We start from the raw sequence: 20192 nt of genomic DNA, 5'->3' as shown, positions 1-20192 counted from the left end.
CTAGTATTATAAAATCATTGTGCAAAGCCACATCTGTAATCCCAGTACTTGGGAAGCTAAGACAGGTAGATCACAGGTTTGAGGGCAGCCTCAGCTACTTAGAAAGACCCTCAAAAACTAAGTTAGACTCTGTTTAAAAATGGAGCTGAGGTGTAGCTCAGAGGTAGAATGCCACTGCCTTCAATCCCCAGTGCCAAAAAAAAAAAAATTATTGTGCTGATGAGTTCCCATTCCTAGTACACTAGTTAATACACCATATTTAATTAAAATGTCCACAATATGGTTCAAATCCTACTTCAGAGTTTCTCAGCTACTATAACAAAATCAGAAAATATAGGCAGATTATTCTGTTACACAGAGGGTAACGAGCAATAGAATTGCCATAAATTGGGAGAGAGTATTTGCTAATATTCCTGCCTTTATTTTTGCCTGGCATATTTAGTTAACAGGCATAAGTCTATGTTGATGGTATTATTTGGAGTATAAAACTATAGAATTTTATACTATATAACTTAGGGGTATGTGTGTATGTGTATATAGCAAGTCTTAACATATTTATGAACCATAGAGTAATCAGAGACATATGTTTTATATAAGTAACTTGTTTTTTAATATGGAATTATTTTATGTTCTCAATCCCAGTATAACTATTAAAATAGAAAATTATGGTTGGCCATGGTGGTACACGCTTGTAATCCCAGTACTTATGAGGCTGAGACAGGAGGATTGCAGATTCATGGCCAGCCTCAGAAATTTAGGCCCTCAGGAACTTAGTGAGATCCTGTTTCAAAATAAAGAATAAAAGAGGGCTGGGGGTATAGCTCAGACGTAGAATGTTCCTGAGTTCAATCCCCAGTACCATAAAAAAGAAAAATTATGCATGCATAATTTTTTAATTTATTTTTCTCAATAAGTAAGTAATTCCCAGGAAAATTCACTTTACTAAAACACAGTTAGGTCTGACAGTGACAAGCATAGCTTTCCTATTAAAATATCTTTTCCCAGCTTGTATTTTTTTTTTCTTATAGTACTGGGGTTGGAACCCTAGGGCATTCTGCCTCCAAACTACACCCCCAGCTTCATTTTATATTCTTTCTTTCTTTCTTTTTTTCTTACGCCCAGCTTAAATTCTTTATTTTGAAACAGGGTCTCACTAAATTGCAGAAGGCCTCACTTAAGTAGCTGAGGCTGTCTGAGAACCTCAATCTTCCTGTCTCAGCCTCCTAAGTAGTCCTAGGATTATTAAGCATGCACCACCGCGTCCAGCTTTTCAGCTTGTATTTAAGTAGCCTGATCAAGGAATAAAATGTGCCTGGGTTTATGTATACATGGTGTGTGTGTGTATGTGTGTGTGTGTGTGTGTGTGTGTGTGTGTGTGTGTATTTCTCAGCAAACTTCAAAGACTTTTCCTTTGAATACATCTAGGTATCTTTCTCCTGTAAGATCCCCAAAGAAAAAAGGTTCAACTACACGTGTAAATTCTACTGCAAATGCAGAGACACAAGCAACCTCAGCCTTCCAGACTCAGAAGCCATTGAAATCTACCTCCCTTTCACTCTTTTACAAAAAAGGTTAGTAGATTACTTTCAAAAGCATGGACTTTGAAACCAGGCTGACTAGGTTCAAATCATGGCTCTTCTATTTACTAGGTGTGACCAGAGCAAGTCATTTAATATCTCTCTATGCCTCAGTTTCCTCAATTGGAAAGGAAAACCTACCTTATAATACTAATCTTATATGATTTTATATAAGTAAATGAATTAATACATATAAAATGTTTCCAACAGTGCCTAGCAAAAAATAAGTCCTCAAAAAATGTTAGATATTAGTCCTGCTACTACCACTGTTATGCCTTCAAATTAATATTTGGAAATATTTGCCCTAATACTTTGCAACTCAGATGTGTATATAGAGCTTAGATTATACAGGGTTCTGTTGACTATTGCAGACACATTTCCTAGATATTTTTAGGACATTTAATAAATCCAAGTACCAGTTTATATAGCATTCTCTGATTATGTGTATATATGGCAAGAAGGTCAACTACGTATATCTGTACATGTGTGTGTACGTACAAGTCCACACCTCTTTGGAGCTCTCTGAAGGAGAGTAAAGGGTCAGATCCTCTGTGATAAGATTTTTTCTAATCTTATTCAAGTCAAAAATATACTGAGTCTCACAGGCATATTTTAAGATTTGGCCCATAAGTTAGGGTAGTGGTTCTCAAAGGTTAGACCCTGACCAACAGAATCCATGCCACATAAAAAGTTGTAGAAAGAATTTGAGGCCTCCACCTAGACCTGCTCAATCCAAAACTCTAGGATAGGGCCTCAGAATTCTTATTTTAACAACCTTCTAGGTAAGTCTGAGGCACATTAAAGTTTAGAGCGACTGGGACAAATTATTAGCTTTAAAAAATTCTGTTTAGTTTATGCAAGTATCTAAAGGTGCATTTTATACCAAGAATCTTTGTATTTAAAGTAGATGGACAAAAATTCAATTTTGTCAATCTCTTCTCTTTAACTTGTATTTCTGATACTGTTTTAATAGATTCTTTAAAGAAAGTTCACATTACAGTTGACCTACTTTTAGAAAATAAACAAATCTACCGTCTTTCAAGAGTGTGCCCCACTAGTATTTCAGAGAAATATGTGGTTTCATTTTTTTTTCTTTTAAAATTGGAAAATTTTAAGGTGGGCATGGTGGTAATCCAGTACCTGGGACGCTGAGGCCAGAGGATTGTGGGTTAACAGCCAGCCTCAACTACTTAGTGAGGCCCTCTGCAACTTAGTGAGACTCTGTTTCAAAATAAAAAATAGGGATGGTGGTGTAGCTTGGAGGTAGAATACCCCTGGGTTCAATCTCAAGCACCACAAAAAAAAAGGAATAATTTAATAAACACTGGCGATCCCATTATTTAAAAGAATATTATCCCTCTTTGAATATTGATAGTGAAAATTTCCAACATCTGTGATGAGCAGTTACCAACAGAACTAAAGCAAACCTAATTTGGTTTGCCTAATTTCATAAGATCTTATAGTCTTTTCCCATCTACCTACCACCTCTGCCTCAGGTTCATGATATAATAGTAAATTTAGCAAGTATTATTGTGCCTTATTTGTATCTAGCACTGTACTACTACTAGAAATAATTCATAAGGAAAATAGTGGTAGAGGTGAGGTTACTGCTAAATGCTACCTAATAGCATTACGGTTTTAGCAGTTTAACAATTTGGAAAGAAAATTTCCTTGTAATCCAAAATGAACAGTAAACATAATTCATTCTCCTTTTTTCTCCAGTGTACCGGCTAGCCTATCTCCGTCTAAATACCCTATGTGCACGTCTTCTGTCTGATCACCCAGAACTAGAACACATCATCTGGACCCTTTTCCAGCATACATTGCAAAATGAGTATGAACTCATGAAAGACAGGCATTTGGATCAGGTAAGAAAAGAAAGCCTTTCACCTTACCTTATCTTTTCTTTAAAAAAATGGGTTCAAGTGAGGAACCAGATTAACTTAGTAGACTATGTGTATATATATAAATAATATATGTGCATAATCATTTGTTTACTAACACATTTTTGCTATAATTTTATACAGTACAAATTTGTATATATTATACATTATTTTGGTATAATTCTTATAAATTAGAGCTTTAGAATTCAATAATATATTTCAATAACTAATAATATATTTTCGTACAAATCATTGAAGATCCTATTTATCATCATCTTTTTTGCGTTTTAGTAAGCTAGTAAATTAATCTAGCGTATTCAAGCACTCTACCACTAAGCTACATGCCCAGCCCTAGATTCATGAAATTTAAGAGTCAGTTGATCTAAAATGTACCTAATGAATGAATGAATGAATATAGTTTATATGCAGAGTTAATTCTCTTATCTTTCTTTTTCTTCTTTAAAATGGGTTAAAGAAAAGCCGGGCGTGGTGGCGCACGCTTGTAATCCCCGCGCTTGGGAGGCGGAGACAGCAGGATCGCGCAGGCTCAAAGCCAGCTTAAGAGGCCCTGTTTCCAAATAAAAAAGTATAAAAATGAGTCTGGGAGTGTAGCCCGGAGGTAGAAGGGTTTCCAGCAACCCCGGTACCACACACACAAAAAAGCAATGAAGTACTGACACAAACTACGACTCAAATAAACCTTTAAAACATGCTAAATAAAAGGAACTAAACACAAAGACCACATATTATATGATTCCATTTATATGAAATGTCCAGAAATGGCAAATCTATAGAAATAGAAAATAGGTTAATGTTGCCTACAGATGAAGGGGTTGGGGATTGGTGGGGTATTACTAAAGGTAATAGAGTTTCTTTTTGGTATGATGAAAATGTTCTAAAAATTGTTATGGTGGTGGCCACACAACTCTGAGGCTGTACTAAAAACTACTAAACTCTATACTTTCCTATTTATTTTTCATTTGGAAGCAGAGTCGTGATAATTGCTGAGGCTGGCCTCAAACCTGAGATCCTCCTGTCTCAGCCTCCCAAGTACTAGGATTATAGGTATGTGCCACCATTGCCAGGCTCCAAGTATTATTCTTTTAGCCCAGTACCATGAAAGAGAGAGGTTGGGGGAAGGGAGGTAAAATAAAGATATTTTGAGTAAAAGATGGATTATTGTATAGAGGTATAACCTATACTGGATTTTTTTAAAAATAGGCACTGTATTATCCTATGGTTCTTCTGCTTTCTCCAATATAAGAAGGCAGACACTAGTGCTAAGGATTTCTAGAGGATTAGGTATTTGGAATCAAGAAAGTTTTTGAAAGCAGTAGCCTTAGATAATATTAATGTTGAAGAAAAATGTGAATTAGCATAGGATACTGAATGGTATTCAAAGTGGAAAGAAAGCAAGTTTGGGGATGATGGCAGGTTGCTGAGCAAGCTATCATGAGTACATATTCTTTTTTTCTTTTCTTTTCTTTTTTTTTTTTTTTGCGGTACTGGGGATGGAACCCAGGGGGCATTCTCCCTCCGAGCTACACCCCCAGCTTTTTTTTTTTTTAATTCTTTAATTTGAAACAGAGTCTCACTAAGTTGCAGAGGACCTCACAAGTTGCTGAGGCTGGCCACAAACCCTGCAATCCTCCTGTCTCGGCCTCCCAAGTACTAGGATTACAAGTGTGTGCCACCGTGCCTGGTAAAAATCTGATATTTTAAAGTCACATAAAATTATTTTCAGATCTTATTTTTGCATTTGAGATATCTTTTTATTAAAATGTAATACACCATACAGAGGAAATATGCATATTATAAGGATATATCCTAATGAAAATTCAACAACTAAAACTCACCTGGATAATATCCATTTTAAGAATCAACATTGTCAACAACTCAGAAGTCTTTTTCTTGTTCCCTTTTAGTCACTACTTCCTCCATACCAACACCAACTGTATTCAATATTTTACCCAATAGTTTGACACTTTTTTCACACCTGACTTTTTTAATTGCTAATTATACAATTAACTAATTCCAGTTTCAACACCTCTTTCCTGGGAAACTAAGAACAGGAACCAAAGTTAGGGTAATTTACAAAGCAGATGATCAGTTCTGAATAATTGAGAGTTGCCAATTTGCATTTTGTTCTTTAAACAGGATTTGTGTGAAACACTTAACATAGACTTTTAAACTAAGCTCATTATGGTACAAAATACTCTAATAGGAAACAAAATTTCCATCTTTTAAGGATAATAAAATGACAGTGCTTTTTAGAATAAAACCATGTAATACAGTTCTATTTTTATGTTTCATTTATTTACTAGATTATGATGTGTTCTATGTATGGCATATGCAAAGTAAAGAATATAGATCTTAAGTTCAAAATAATTGTAACAGCATACAAGGATCTTCCTCATGCTGTTCAGGAGGTAAGTAATCTCTTATGGTATGATTTTTTTGATAAATCCATGCTATAGGTAATTTTAGTCATTAATTAGAGCTTATATTCTGACATTACTATGTGAATTCACAAATCAAATTTTTACTTTTATATTATTGGTTAATTATTTGTAACAAAAATGGAATTGGAAATCTAAGACAAATTATGACATCCAAATACATCATTTAAATATGATAAATAATACAGGTATGCAATAAGCAGAAAATTTGTAATGAATTTGATATGCTATTACTTATTACATTAGATTTTTAAAGTTATTTTTATTACTCCATAGCAAAAAACAGCATAAATTCAGCCTTGTAAAGAAGTAATAAAAACTTTCAGTGTAAGCACTAAAGAGAAGCAATAGTAACAAAATAGACTTGGTGTTTCACATATTTCATACTCATCTGTGGGAAGTGAGTTGTGGGTTACTTTTCCCATTTATCATTGGAGTGTTCAAAGGTAATAGAAACCAGTTTGTTTTTATTTATATGTCTGAAGCAATTTTCTAAATCCAGTTGTTTTAATTATGTACATTAGAGGCATCCTCTAAAATCCCTGTGCTTTTGCCTAAGTAAAATTTAAATGTCAGAAAGAAAAAAAGTAGTGCTTTTACTAAATGTCTACATCTTGTGGTGGAAAAGCGCACACTCTTTGAACATTTTAGATTGGTAGAATGCAGGGAAGTACAAGCCAGAGAATATAGTATAAATGTTAATAGATCCTGCCAGCCTATCCACTTGTCCTTTGGGGTGGCCAGCTGTTCCACCTGCTGCCTGCTTTCTGCTTCTCTGGATCATTCTGACATTTCACTTCAGGAAGAACATCTAGAATCCAACCCTAAGAAGGCTTTTTTGGAGTATTTTTTCCTGTATAATATGAGCTTCTTTAAAAGTATTGCAAGCTATTAAAAATATCAAGAGAGAAATTCTTAAATATATTTAACAGGTGTTTTTGTTATTTTTCCTCAGACATTCAAACGTGTTTTGATCAGAGAAGAGGAGTATGATTCCATCATAGTATTCTATAACTCTGTTTTTATGCAGAGACTGAAAACAAATATTTTGCAGTATGCTTCTACTAGGGTATGATGAAAGTATTCTTTGGTTGGGGAAATCTAATTACAAAGTAATGGATCCCAATGGAACTTTAAATAAATAATGTACTTTTCTGGTTTTGCTGTAGCCACCTACCTTGTCACCAATACCTCACATTCCACGTAGCCCTTACAAGTTTTCTAGTTCACCATTAAGGATTCCTGGTGGGAACATCTATATATCACCCTTGAAGAGTCCATATAAGATTTCAGAAGGTCTGCCGACTCCAACAAAAATGACTCCAAGATCAAGGTTGGTGTTTTCTCTTTAGGGAAATAGTAAGAAAAAAAAAAAAGGTGATTATTTTAATCCAAGTTTAAAGACATAAAGCTTAGCTGGATATGGTGGTGCATGCTTATAATCCCAATACTTGGGGGGCTGAGACAGAATTGCAGGTTCACAGCCAGCCTCAGCAACCTAGCGAGGCACAGTTTCAGAATAAAAAATAAAATAGGGCAGGGGGTATAGCTCAGAACTAGAGTGTCCCTGAATTCAATCCCCAGTACCACAGAAAAGTCACAAAACTTATTCTTATATTTGTAAAGCTTTCTTTGTTTAAAATAAGCTAGAGCTTTCTAATTTGCTTATTTATATTTAAATGACATGATAAGAACTTGGGAAAAAAATCTGTTTACTCAGATGGGTGTGCAAATTGAGTCATCAACTTTACTGGGTGCTGGAGTCTCTTTTGTGAACAGTGTGAGAAATAATTTGGTTATGCATTTCAAAACATATTCATATATTTTGAGTAGCCAACTTGCTAAACAGAGTGAATTTTTAAAACTCTTTCTGTAGACCTTGTTTTGCTTGTTATAAAAATGGAAATGACTTATTAAATGTAGATGACTGTCAATTAAGTGTTTAGAGGTCCATCCCTTATTCTGCCCGTGGCTCTTTACATTACCTTAGGAAGTCTGTGTCTGTACTTTAGATGGATGCTGTGTATCTGGGAAATGATGAGTGTAAAGCTGTTTTAAATTCTCAGATGAAAGCTTCTGTACAGCTACAAATCATTATATTATCTTCCACATCCAACTACAAGTGTTTTCTGGCTTTGAAGTTCTTCAGTTAATTAATTATATGTTATCATGGCCTATTTGAAACTGACTTTGCGTAAAGTAGGATGCAGATTAGCTAATATAGTTAATGTAGTCTCATCCCAGAAATTATCAGCTCACATAGTTATACCTAATGCGCAAGAGAAACAAGGAGAAGGGGCTATATTAGCCTTTTAGGGAATAACCATGTGGTAGATTTAATTACATGAGTAATGAACACCTGTGATAAAAAATTCCAAAGACTGCAGAAAAGTATTAGTAAAAAATAGTTGAGCCGGGCGTGGCGGCACACACTTTTAATCCCCGAGCTTGGGAGGCAGAGACAGGAGGATCGCGCAGGTTCGAAGCCAGCCTTGCTGGCTTAAGAGTCCCTGTTTCCAAATAAAAATATAAAAATAGGTCTGGGAGTGTAGCCCGGAGGTAGAAGGACATCCAGGAATCCCAGTACCACTAAGAAAAAAAAAAAAGTTGAAAATACAAGTGCTCTTATGTTCCCCTGTATCTTCCTTTAATTACTTGATGTTCTTGTAATTGGGTGTCTGTGTACAAATATCTGTAACTTACATTATAAGCTGCTAAGATACCACACCATGTTTATTTAAGTCAATAAATAGAAGTATGTAAATACTTCTATGCTGCCACATGAAAATATATACTTAGATTTTTAACCATGATAATCCATATTGTGATAATACTGGCTATTTGCTGGTCTTAATTAAATCAATTCTGTATTGTTCTGTATTTTTCTTGCTAAAGCAAGAAAATCACATTCTGAATATCCTGATTAAAATCATTGATCATTCATTAAGAAATCTTCTTAACACTTTATATAGTGTATTTAGGTATTCTAGTTAATCATATATTATATATAGAATGGTGGCCACTTATAAAAGAAGTGAAAGACAGTAAACTCTATGTATCTATTGGTTACATGTGTGTATTTTTAAACCTTTGTCATTTTAGATTATTGCTGTCATTGTTTAATCAGACTAGTACTGTTAGAATAAACCCCCAATGAGTATTTATTAGTGACACTAGAGTAAACTTTTAATATGTAATTTTGATACTTTAAAATATGTCTATATTCATCTCTATATCTGCAAAATTTATATATGATTTTGTTTACTAATTTGTATTTCATCTTTTCTTGACAGAATCTTAGTGTCAATTGGTGAATCATTTGGGGTGAGTATTTTCTTTCTATGAAATATAATGGCACTGAATATTAAGTAAAAGTTCATTGGCAATATGATACAGGTACTCTTGTGTACCCTTGTATTATCCTTTATTCTTGTAGTTAGGTATCTGTGTACTGATGTGTACAACTATTATTATAACTATAAAAGAATAAAGATTTTTAGTGAATTTACAAATGCTATTAGAATTTACAAATGCTATTATTCAGACACCTCATCCCAGCACCAAATCTGTGGAGGGTTTTTTCATATCCATCTATCCTCAAACTCTCAGGATACAACCAGTGTCCTACAATTAAATTCAGTTTTGATGCTGGCTATTTACTTACCATCAGATACCACAGATTCAAGAATTCAGTCCCACAAGACTGTTCTCACTTCAAACATCAGTCACAAGTGCCCAAGTCTCCAGGTTATACACTTCCATGCAACTTGGATAAAATTCTGTGGGCTTTTATAGCACCTCACTCAAGTTCAGTCATTTGCTAGAATGGCTTGCAAAACTCTGGAAAATACTATTGTCAGTTTATTACAAAATTTATAAATGAGCACCGTAGGAAGAGTAGGTACACATAGGGAAAGGTCTGGAAGAGTCCTTGCACAAAAGCTTTCTGTCCCTGTAGACTTGCCAGCACTGTAGCTCCCCCACTTCCACTATTGAAGTGTTTTAATGGGAAGGGGGTTATATTACATAGGAATAACTGATTAATTCATTCTCTAGCTTTTTTCCCCACCCTGGAGGTTAGAAAGTATGGTTGACAGTTGCAAGCTTGGTCTTTCAGGCAACTAACCCACTTTCCTGAAGCAAGGAGCCCAATAAGCGTCACCTCATTAGAACAAAAGATGCTTTTATCATGTTTATGGTTCCAGAATTTCAAGGGGTTTGGAGATCTGTGCTTTTAAATGGGATAAAACCCAAATATCTTTCTGTGATACCATATGTGTATGTATATAAACTTTGCAGAAATGTTTACAAAGCAATTTTGAAATTCAGTACTTATGAGTATGGTTTGAAATGAGATACTCTACAATGTAAGAACCATATACAGATGTCATCAGTCACTTAGGAGGCTGACAGGAGGATCATAGTTTCAAGGCCAACACTTGGTAACTTATTAAGACCCTATTTCAAAATAAAAAAAAAACTACTGGTCCTATTACACACATACACACACACACACACACACACACACACACACACACACACCTTTCTTTCAGACTTCTAGGTTTTTCTTTCTCTGACATATTGATTAAAAATTGGTTACAGGAGACCTTGCCCTAGTGAAATTGCCAGGGCTTATGTAGTGTTCTTTTTTCCAGAGAAGCAAAACAAAAAGCTTAGCTTTGAAAGAGTTATTCTAGGCTGAGTACTTAGTTGGCCTTCCATTAACATCATTAATGGAACATCAGTAATTGAGCATTTCCATAGTCAGACGTTTGTTTAATATGTTGCACCATTCTCCCCTCCACAGAGCTCATGTTATATAGAAAAGGGAAACTGCCTGTAGTATTTATTGCTGCAAAGCAGATTCCCCCAAAATGAATGCTTAAAACAAATGAACATTTAACATCTCATTTCTGTGAGTCAGTAGTCTGGGCCTGGCCTAGCTGGGTCCAGGCTTTCTCACAGGCTGCACAGGCTATGATCAAGGTGTTAGCTGGGCAGCAGTCAACTCAAGACTCAACTAGAGGAATAACTTCTGGCAAACTCCATAGTTGTCAACTGATCCTCAATGGCTCTTGGTCAAACCCATCGGTTTCTGGTTAGTTGGGCCACTTCATAGTGTTACCTATTCACATGGCAGCTTGCTTCCTCAGAACAGATTCTAAGGGAAGAAAAGAACAAGATGGAAGTCACAGTCTTTGTGTAATCTAATATTAGAAATGATATCCCATCACTTTTGCCATATTGTTTTGCTTAGAAGCAAGACAGCACTCGTCTAGCCCATAGTCAAGGGCCAGAAGATCACACGAGGACTATTGGACACCACATCAGAGGCTGCTGACCACACTGCCCCAAATAAATAACTAGAGAGAGATTGGAATTAGTATGCTAACTCACCAAGTTTTTAAATACATGTTACTCAGTGTCAAGTTATTTAGTTCAAAGTAGGCTTTAGTTGTTAGGATTCATCAAGGAGATGTAGAACCATATGTGTAGGGTTGGAGATTGATAGGTATAAAATAGAGGTCTTCAAACCTTTTTGCTTACCATACCTCTAAAATAATTGATAAAATACTATATATTTTAAATATTCAATACTTTTTGCAGTACTGGGGATGGAACCCAAGGGCATTGTACCCTCAAGCTATACCCCTCGCCCTATATTTTAGTCTTTTTTAGGATTTTTTTTTTGTTTGTTTGTTTTTTGGTGGTGGTACTAGAGGTGGAACCCAGGGGCTTTCTACCTTCAGGCTATACTCCCAGACCTAATTTTTACATTTTATTTGGAAACAGGATCTCACTAAGTTGCTGAGAGCCTTACTAAGTAGCTGAGGCTGGCCTCGAACCTGTGCAATCCTCCTGTCTCAGCTTCCCAAGCGTAGGGATTACAGGCATGTGCCACCACACCCGGCTCTTTTTTAGTTTTGAAACAGGGTCTCACTGGGTCGTTCAGGGCCTCACTAAGTAGCTGAGGCTGCCCTGAGAACCACGATCCTCTGGTCTCCACCTCCCAAATGCTGGGATGACAAGCGTGAGCCACCATCACCGGTCCAAATATTTCATATTTTATTTATTTTTTGCAGTACTAGGGATGGAACCCAGGGACATTCTACCTCCAAGCTACTCCCACAGCCCTATTTTTTATTTTTTATTTTGAAATAGGGTTTCACTGAACAGCAAAGGGCCTCCTCACTAAGTAGCTGAGGCTGTCCGTGAACTGCAATCCTCCTGTCTTAGCCTCCCAAATGCTGGGATTACAAGGGTGCTTCACCACACCCAGCTCTTAAATATTCCATATTTTAAAATGGATTAAAAAATATTATATAAGGAACATGAAATTTGGACTCTGTCATATTGTTTATGTGCTCTAAATACTTTTTTTAAAATCAAAACTTGTTTTTGCATTAGACTTTTAGAAAATAAAACATAACTGGCAAAGCTAATCCTACTATCATTTCTACCAGTCAAGTCAGATTTAATTTCTATCAGGAAATCTGGCTTCTTTTTTTTTTCAGTTTAAGTAAACATGTTAATGCTAATTCATCTGAGACAGACACCTCACTCTGGTTTTAAAATAGCTAAGAAATAGAAGTTTTTCCCCATATATTTGTTCACTGATAAATAAGGTGGTGCACCCACTTTGGTACTTCTTACCAAAGCTGATTTTGCTTTGCCTTGACAGTATTTTCCCTCAGGAGATATCTCAAATCATTCCCAATATTATTGCCTAGACTCAAATTCTGAAATCTTTTAATATTTGATTTTTTTTAAGTTTATGAATTAGGAGCATTTCAAATACTATATCAATGTCAATTTATAGTATATAAACTATATTATTTGTCAGTCTAATACTAAGAAAGTGAATCAAAAATTACTTCCTGAACACAACCTCTTATCAAATTTTTGTGACCCTCCCTCTCATTATACAATGCCCTGAAAAGAAAAGAAAAGGAAAAAAAAAAAAAAAAAAAAACGCTGTCAAAACCCAAGTTCCAGAAAGGTGACCCAACTTTGCCTCCTCTGTGAAAAAGCTTCATGTGTGGGTGAGTTCTAACAATTTGGAACCACCACTTTCAGATGTGTGGTCAGAGTTGTTGGAAAGTGAGGAGGAGCCTTATGGGGAAAGACAGGCATATTTAAAGGTTTGGGTGTTTAATGGAGGCAGAATCGGTATAATTTATTCTTATTTTTGAGATTTTTTCAAAGTCTTTTATTCAGTCCAATAAGGCAGAAAATTTAAATGAAGGGATCACTTACGCCTAATTTTTGACATGCCGCAAAGTACAATTTAAATTTGCTAACTATAAAATAATGACATTTAGCTGGGTGTGATAGCATACCTGTAATCCTAGTACTTAGGAGGCTGACAGGAGGATCATAGTTTCAAGGCCAACACTTGGTAACTTATTAAGACCCTATTTCAAACTAAAAAAATTAAAAGGGCCAGGGATGTAGCTCGATGGTAGAGTTCTTTGGAGTTCAATCCCTAGTACCATACACATATATACAAACAATGATGACATTTACTGATTTAAAATAAAGAATTCTATAATTTATAGACTTCGGAGAAATTCCAGAAAATAAATCAGATGGTATGTAACAGCGACCGTGTGCTCAAAAGAAGTGCTGAAGGAAGCAACCCTCCTAAACCTCTGAAAAAACTACGCTTTGACATTGAGGGATCAGATGAAGCAGATGGAAGGTAGGACCCATTCACTATGTGTCTCCATAGCTGATCTGGTCCTCTGGAGAGCCGAGAGTCTCAGCACTACCCCTGACTCCCACCAGTCCTTTTCATGCCAGCTTTATGGCAAGTTTTGAGACTGGATCAAAATAGTAGGTATAAATATACCTCAAAGTTTAAAACACCGTACAAATCATTGCCAATTACTGAAATTAAATCAAGATATCAAATGTTAAAAATCTGTTCCATATTGCTGAGCGTGGTGGCACACGCTTGTAATCCCTGTGCTTTGGGAGGCTAAGACAGGAGGATCGCGCAGGTTCAAAGCTAGCCTCAGCTGGCTTAAGAGACCCTGTTTCCAAATAAAATATAAAATAGGTCTGGGAGTGTAGTCCAGAGGTAGAAGGCCCCTGGGTTTCATCCCCAGTACCACAAAAAAAAAAAAAAAAAAAAAAAATCTGTTCCATATTTACAAAGCTATTGGCAAAGTTTTACTAGTTGTAACATTAGATTTAAAAATGTTTGTTCTTGAAAAATATTCACTACTGTACTTTAGAAAAATTCCTAAAAATACATAGGATCAGAACTTGTGATATTTTTATTTTAGATGGTTAGTTCATAAGCTTTAAAAATTAAGACCTGCTCACTAAAATAACAGCATCCTATTGAAATTGCCATAGTTACTAGAAATCTGAGTTTTCTATTTATACATATGCATGTGAAATATTTTGCCTTTTCAATCTGCAGTAAACATCTCTCAGGAGAGTCCAAATTTCAGCAGAAACTGGCAGAAATGAGTAAGTACACATTTACCTTATTTAAATGAAAGAAGCAATTATTTTCATTGTAAATAGGCATTATAAAATATGTACATAATTCCTTCAAATTTCTTCATAATTTCTTTTATACATTTAAAATAGAATTCAGTCAAGATTACATTATTTACCTGACACATTTGTGGATTAAATGTGTGCTGCAAAGTAGAGGTCATCATTACCCTTTGTAAGATCCTGGGTGCAGGGAGACTAAGAAGTAAGGTGTTGCCTGAGCACATCTTCAGTACAGTGAATTTTGTCAGAAAATCCTCCAGGGCAGCAGAACTGCAATGGGGAGCTCTTTTCACACTGTGAAGTACAAGGGAAGGCTCTACAAACCTAGCATGCTAAACATCCAAACACTTATTTAAATAATAATCTTTAAATAAGTATCCTATTATTGATATTGTTGAACTTTAATTATTGGCAGACTTTAAGCCGGGCCTGGTGGCACAGGCTTGTAATCCCAGCATCTGGGAGGCTGAGACAGGAGGATCGCAGTTCACAGCCAGCCTCAGCTACTTAGTGAGGCCCTTGGCAAGTCAGTGAGACCCTGTTTCAAAATAAAGAATAAAAAATAGGGCTAGGGGTGTCATTCAGAGGTAGAATGCCTCTGGGTTCCATCCCTAGTACTGCAAAAATAAAAATATAAAATATAAATAATTGTTGGGAGACTTTAAAACAATTTCAAAAAAGTTTTATATTACAGGAGTTGGAATTTTGATGAACAATAGGTCATTTTTTAAATAAATTTGGAAGGTTGGGCCGGGAGAGTCACTTAGTAGTAGAACATTTGCCTACCCTGCACAAGGCCCTGGGCCCATATCCAGCCTGGAATGTTAAGACAAATGGGATTCTCTCTTAAGCTAAGCTATTCTGAGTCTTTAAAAAAAATTAATCCAAGTATAATGGATGGAAAGTACCATAGGAAAGAAATAAGTGTTCACTGATCATTGCTTATTTGTCTTAGGTAGGTATCTATGATAGTGTGATAGTTTTTAATATCTGGCTCTGATATCAGTTTCTATTAACAGGAAAAGATTTAGAAGGAAGAAAAATATTTAGGAAATCCAGGTAGCGTTCCTTGGAGAGGGAGCTGGGGAAAAGCCCACCTAGTGCTGTGTGCATGTATGTCACTATCACTTTTATTTACATTATGATGTGAAACTATAATGTACCAATAAAAGTATATAAAAAACTATCATTCCTGGGTCATAGGTTATATCTGTGAGAACAATACAAATTAATGCACAAGGAGAAACTTTCAATTTTCTTTGTAAATACTTGAGAAAGTATTTTATTTTTTAATAGTTAAATTATTTTATTTTTTATTGGTGCACTATAGTCCCACATCATAATGTAGATGGTGTTGACAATGGCATATATTCACAGTGTTTGGTGGCCCCTGCTTCCCCTTTTCCCTCCCTCCCAGTGCTGAGTGTCCAGGTTAACAATGTTATATTCACATGTATACACATATTCAAATGTAGCTCTCCATTAATAAACCTCAGCCTTCTTCCTCCCCTCCCCTTTCTTTCTGGCTTCCCTGAAGTTTTCCCTCCATTTTCTGGAGTTCCACTGGTATCCCTAATATTCCCTAGCTTGAGCATATTAGAGAAAACCTAAGTCCCTTCTGAGAGAGAAAGTATTTTAAAGAATGCTTTGGGTTAATTTTTAAGCCATTTTTTTACAATATGTTGCTGTGTTACAATTAAAACTAAATATACCAAACATTTAATTATTTTAGTTTTTACACAGACTAGATAAAACTAGGAATCTAGTTTAACTAGATTTAAATAGTGTGGCTTTTTCCCCCCCAGTACGTGAAAATAGACATGAAGTTTGTAACCAAAATCAAACTGTGAAAACATTCAGAAGCATTTTGAAAGCATGCATTTTAAAAAGAGCAGGAAGCTGTAAAAAAAAAAAAATGTATATTTTCTTACAGACTTAACTGGCTCTAGCCAATGCATTTCCTAGTGACACTTAGCTATAATGCAGAGTTTCCTCTGCCAGGCCAAAGTTTAGGGCCTTTGTACAGCTGGAAAACTAGAGACAAACAATGGAAATTTTAACCCCTGGGGCTAAGTAAGTCATGCTCCAGAATACTCCTCAGCTTGCTTCAAAGAATCACATTTTAAAAAGATCACTGCAAGCCAGGCATGGTGGCACACACTTGTAATCCCAGTACTTGGGAGGCTGAGACAGGAGGATCGCAGGTTCATGACCAGCCTCAGTTACTTAGTGAGACCTTGTTTCAAAATAAAGAACTCTGAGTTCCATTCTCAGTACCACAAAAACAAAAACAAAAAACCACTGCAGGATTCTGGATTGCCCAAGTGTAAGGAAAGTGGAGTTTCCTTTCCTTTCATTCCTTCCTTCTCCTCCCCTCCTTTTTTTTCTTTCTTCCTTCTCCCCTCCATCTTTCTTCCTTTGATAGATTTGAACCCAGGGCCCTGACTGCTGAGCTACACCCCTAGTTCTTTGTTCTTTCTTATAAAGAATTCCTTTCCTCCTCTCAGGTCAAGTTAAGAATTTTTAAATAACTTAAGTATTCTGGTATTATCTATATTATAATTAACAATTACTTTTAAAATGTTCATGCCTAATTTAATTTTGTAGTACCTGTAAGCCATCTCCAAATACAAGGGAATGCTAACTTTGTAGAGAATACCACCACTTGCTCTGGCAGAGCCCGTAGCCTGTGGTTCTAGTTTGCTTAGGTGTACACCAAACTTGACACCATCTCTAGAATGGTGGCCTACAAGTAGGAGTGTGAAAGACCATCTTTGGGGGTACATAAAGAAAATAATATAAGTTCTATTCATTTTTGTCTCACTTTTTAATATTTGTTTGGAGTTTTGTGATTTATACATACACAATACAGAGAGACATACTTGGAAAGAATCTTACTCACGGGGAAATAAGACTTTAAAAACTTTGGAGACCACTGTCTTTGCAAGGTTCTGGACTCCATCGAGTTGCATAATGTATATGGCAGCTCCTTGTGAACTTACCCAGTTCCATCAGCGCTATTAACAAGTCTTCGTCCTTTTTTCAGCATCTACTCGAACACGAATGCAAAAACAGAAAATGAATGATAGCATGGATACCTCAAACAAGGAAGAAAAGTGAAGAGCCCAGGACCTCTGTACATTGTCTGCACCTCTGGCTTCATTGTCTCTCACAGATGACCATATAACTCTTCCAGGTTCTGTTTACGGCCACATTAATATCTTTTTGTAGATATAAAATGTGCAGATACAAGTTGAATATTCATGTGAGTGATTCCTAAGCCACTTTCAATGTTGTATTCAGTGATAATATGCATTGTTATTATACGAGACTGAAAATTTAAATTTAAAAAGTTGTAGCAGATGTTTGCATTTCCAAAGTAAAATGGCTCTGCTTTATGAATAGTGAGCTGCCTCTGGAGTGGGAGTCCTTACAACCCAGGCCTGTCTGACTACTTTGCCTTTCCCTTGTAGCATAAATGTGATGTTTGCTCTTGTTTTTATTAATTTATATGTATATTTTTAATTTAACATGAATACCCTTAAAAAATGTGTCCTGTCTTCCAAATGCAGTTTGACTGACTCTCCATTCACTAAAATTATCCTGAATTCTCCAGCTAAAACAGATTATTATTAGAAACCAGGAAGCCAATTACTAATTTTTACCATAATACTTTGTTTTAGTATTGGAATCTGATGTACTGTATGCTTGTTTTACAAATTTTTTCTTTTAACTACAAGCAAAAAATATATATAAACATGATATTGTCATACTACTGACACAGATTTCATACCTCAGAACTTGGAAGAACTTACTGATTCTTTTCTTCATCCAACTCATGCTTTAAAATGAGGATTATAGTACTCTTGAAGGGGGGATGTTTGTTTTGCTTCATTTTGTTTTACTATTCAGATCACTGAATTATAAGTACTCATTTGGTACTTGACAAAGTAAAATGTCCAAACAGAGCTGTGCTGCAGTGGACCCTAATACAAGATATACCAAGTGCACTTTCTAATGTTTCTGGGTCCTGAAGAATCAAGATACAAATTAATTTTAATGCATAAGCAGACTGTTAACTATAGGAGCCCTGTTTTTGTTGTTGTTGTTATTGTTGTTTTTTTTTTTTTTTTTTTTTTGGTGGTACTGGGGTTCCCGGAAGCCCTTCTACCTCCGGGATACACTCCCAGACCTATTTTTATATTTTTATTTGGAAACAGAATCTCTTAAGCCAGCGTGGCTGGCTTCGAACCAGCGTGATCCTCCTGTCTCCGCTTTCCAAGCGCGGGGATTACAAGTGTGCACCATCACGCCTGGCTAGGAGCCTTGTTTTTTTTTCTTAGATATTTGTCTAATTGCATCTCACCAATTGTTTTGTCCTCCTAAATTTGGGAAAGTTTTGTTCTCTTGTATGACACATGTCATTCATGTGTCTTTCAAACTGGCAAATATTTATCTATTTTTTTAAGTCAGTATGGTCTAACACTGGCACATTCAAAGCCACATTATTCCTAGTCCAACATTGAAAATAAGAAAAAGTTCTTTCCAAGTTAGGCATTAATATTTCTCTTTTGTTTTTTTGTTTTTGTTTTGTTTTGTTTTGTTTTTGCAAAAGCTTCAACTTAAAATAGCTTCATTAGAAAGAGGCGCTTTCTCCCTCCCCTACACCTAAAGGTGTATTTAAACTATCTTGTGTGATTAACTTATTTAGAGATGGTATAATTTAAAATAGGTGATATTTAAGGTAGCATCAGCTAGCATTTAGAAAAATTACTTTGTCTAAACCCAGAGTTCTTTTTAAAAAGAAATCTGGATTTATTTCTTAGAAAACAAAATGTTATTTTATGTTCGATCAAACTTACTATTTTGACAGTTATCTTGATAACAATGGCACTAGAAAGCTTTACCCATTTTCTTCATGAATTTTTGCATGGATATCATACTAGTTTTTACATCAAGGGCTTACCATATTTCTGGGTCTTTTGCTAGTAAATTCACATTAGAACTAATGACAGAATTTTAGGAATTTCAGAGATCGTGTTTTGAGATTCTTAAATAAGACTTCGGATATTGCTTTACTGCTTTTTTGTACTGGTTGAAACTGTACATTTAAAATCGCTGTTACTATTTTCTACAATTAATAGTTTGTCTATTTTAAAATAAATTAGTTGTTAAGAGTCTAAATGGCCGCCTGTTGTGGTCTTTGGGTTGGGTGTAATAATATTGTTCTCTATATAAACACTTTCCCCTATCTCACCTACTCAAAACCTTTAGTAGTGGACTCTTTATGCTTCTGCTGATGGTTCCTGAAGTGATTTCTCTAGGAGACATCTTCATATAAGTCAAAGCTTTCATAGCCAACAAAACTTTCAGTTCCTACCCTTACCTCCATTTCTCAGAATGTAATCCAAAACCCACCAAAAATATCTTGTTTCTGCCCTAGTCTTTTCCCATATTACTAAATATCTGTCAAGCCAAAAACTTAAGAGTTACCTATTAACTCCTGTCAGAACCACTGCCTATCTATTCATTGCTAATATCTAAAAATCCAAAAAGCAAGTGGTTTTATATATTTGGTGCCAAAACTCCTATGACATCAAAATCACATTCAAATTGATACACAGCTTTCTATAGTCTTTTTTCGGGGGGTGGGGGGGATTAGAGATTGAACCCAGGAGCATTCCACCTTTCAATCATACCTCCAGCCCGTTTTATTTTTTTACTTTGGAACAGGATCTCACTAAGTTGCTGAGACAGGC

General features: G+C 35.6%; 1 protein-coding gene across 2 annotated transcripts in view; it reads left to right on the top strand.

Annotated features, from left to right (window-relative positions):
• Nucleotides 1–17553, top strand: part of RB1 (RB transcriptional corepressor 1) — a gene marked incomplete at both ends in the record, with an annotated part of 156910 nt that extends 139357 nt beyond the window's left edge. Inside the window, 9 exons of one of the 2 annotated variants that reach the window (XM_080689898.1) lie at nt 1444–1571; nt 3300–3445; nt 5785–5889; nt 6875–6988; nt 7089–7252; nt 9213–9243; nt 13479–13621; nt 14351–14400; nt 17480–17553. In XM_080689898.1, coding sequence (XP_080546024.1) covers nt 1444–1571; nt 3300–3445; nt 5785–5889; nt 6875–6988; nt 7089–7252; nt 9213–9243; nt 13479–13621; nt 14351–14400; nt 17480–17553 — 955 coding nt within the window. Of the gene's footprint in view, nt 1–1425; nt 1572–3299; nt 3446–5784; nt 5890–6874; nt 6989–7088; nt 7253–9212; nt 9244–13478; nt 13622–14350; nt 14401–17479 lie in introns of both variants that reach the window. The other variant, XM_080689897.1, reaches the window with a different exon arrangement.
• Nucleotides 17554–20192: the final 2639 nt, after the last annotated feature.

The sequence above is a fragment of the Muscardinus avellanarius genome, assembly GCF_963383645.1.
Source record: "Muscardinus avellanarius genome assembly, chromosome: 2".
Lineage (NCBI taxonomy): Eukaryota > Metazoa > Chordata > Mammalia > Rodentia > Gliridae > Muscardinus > Muscardinus avellanarius.
Note: the sequence above shows the minus strand (reverse complement) of the source record. Positions and strands in the feature narration are given on the sequence as shown.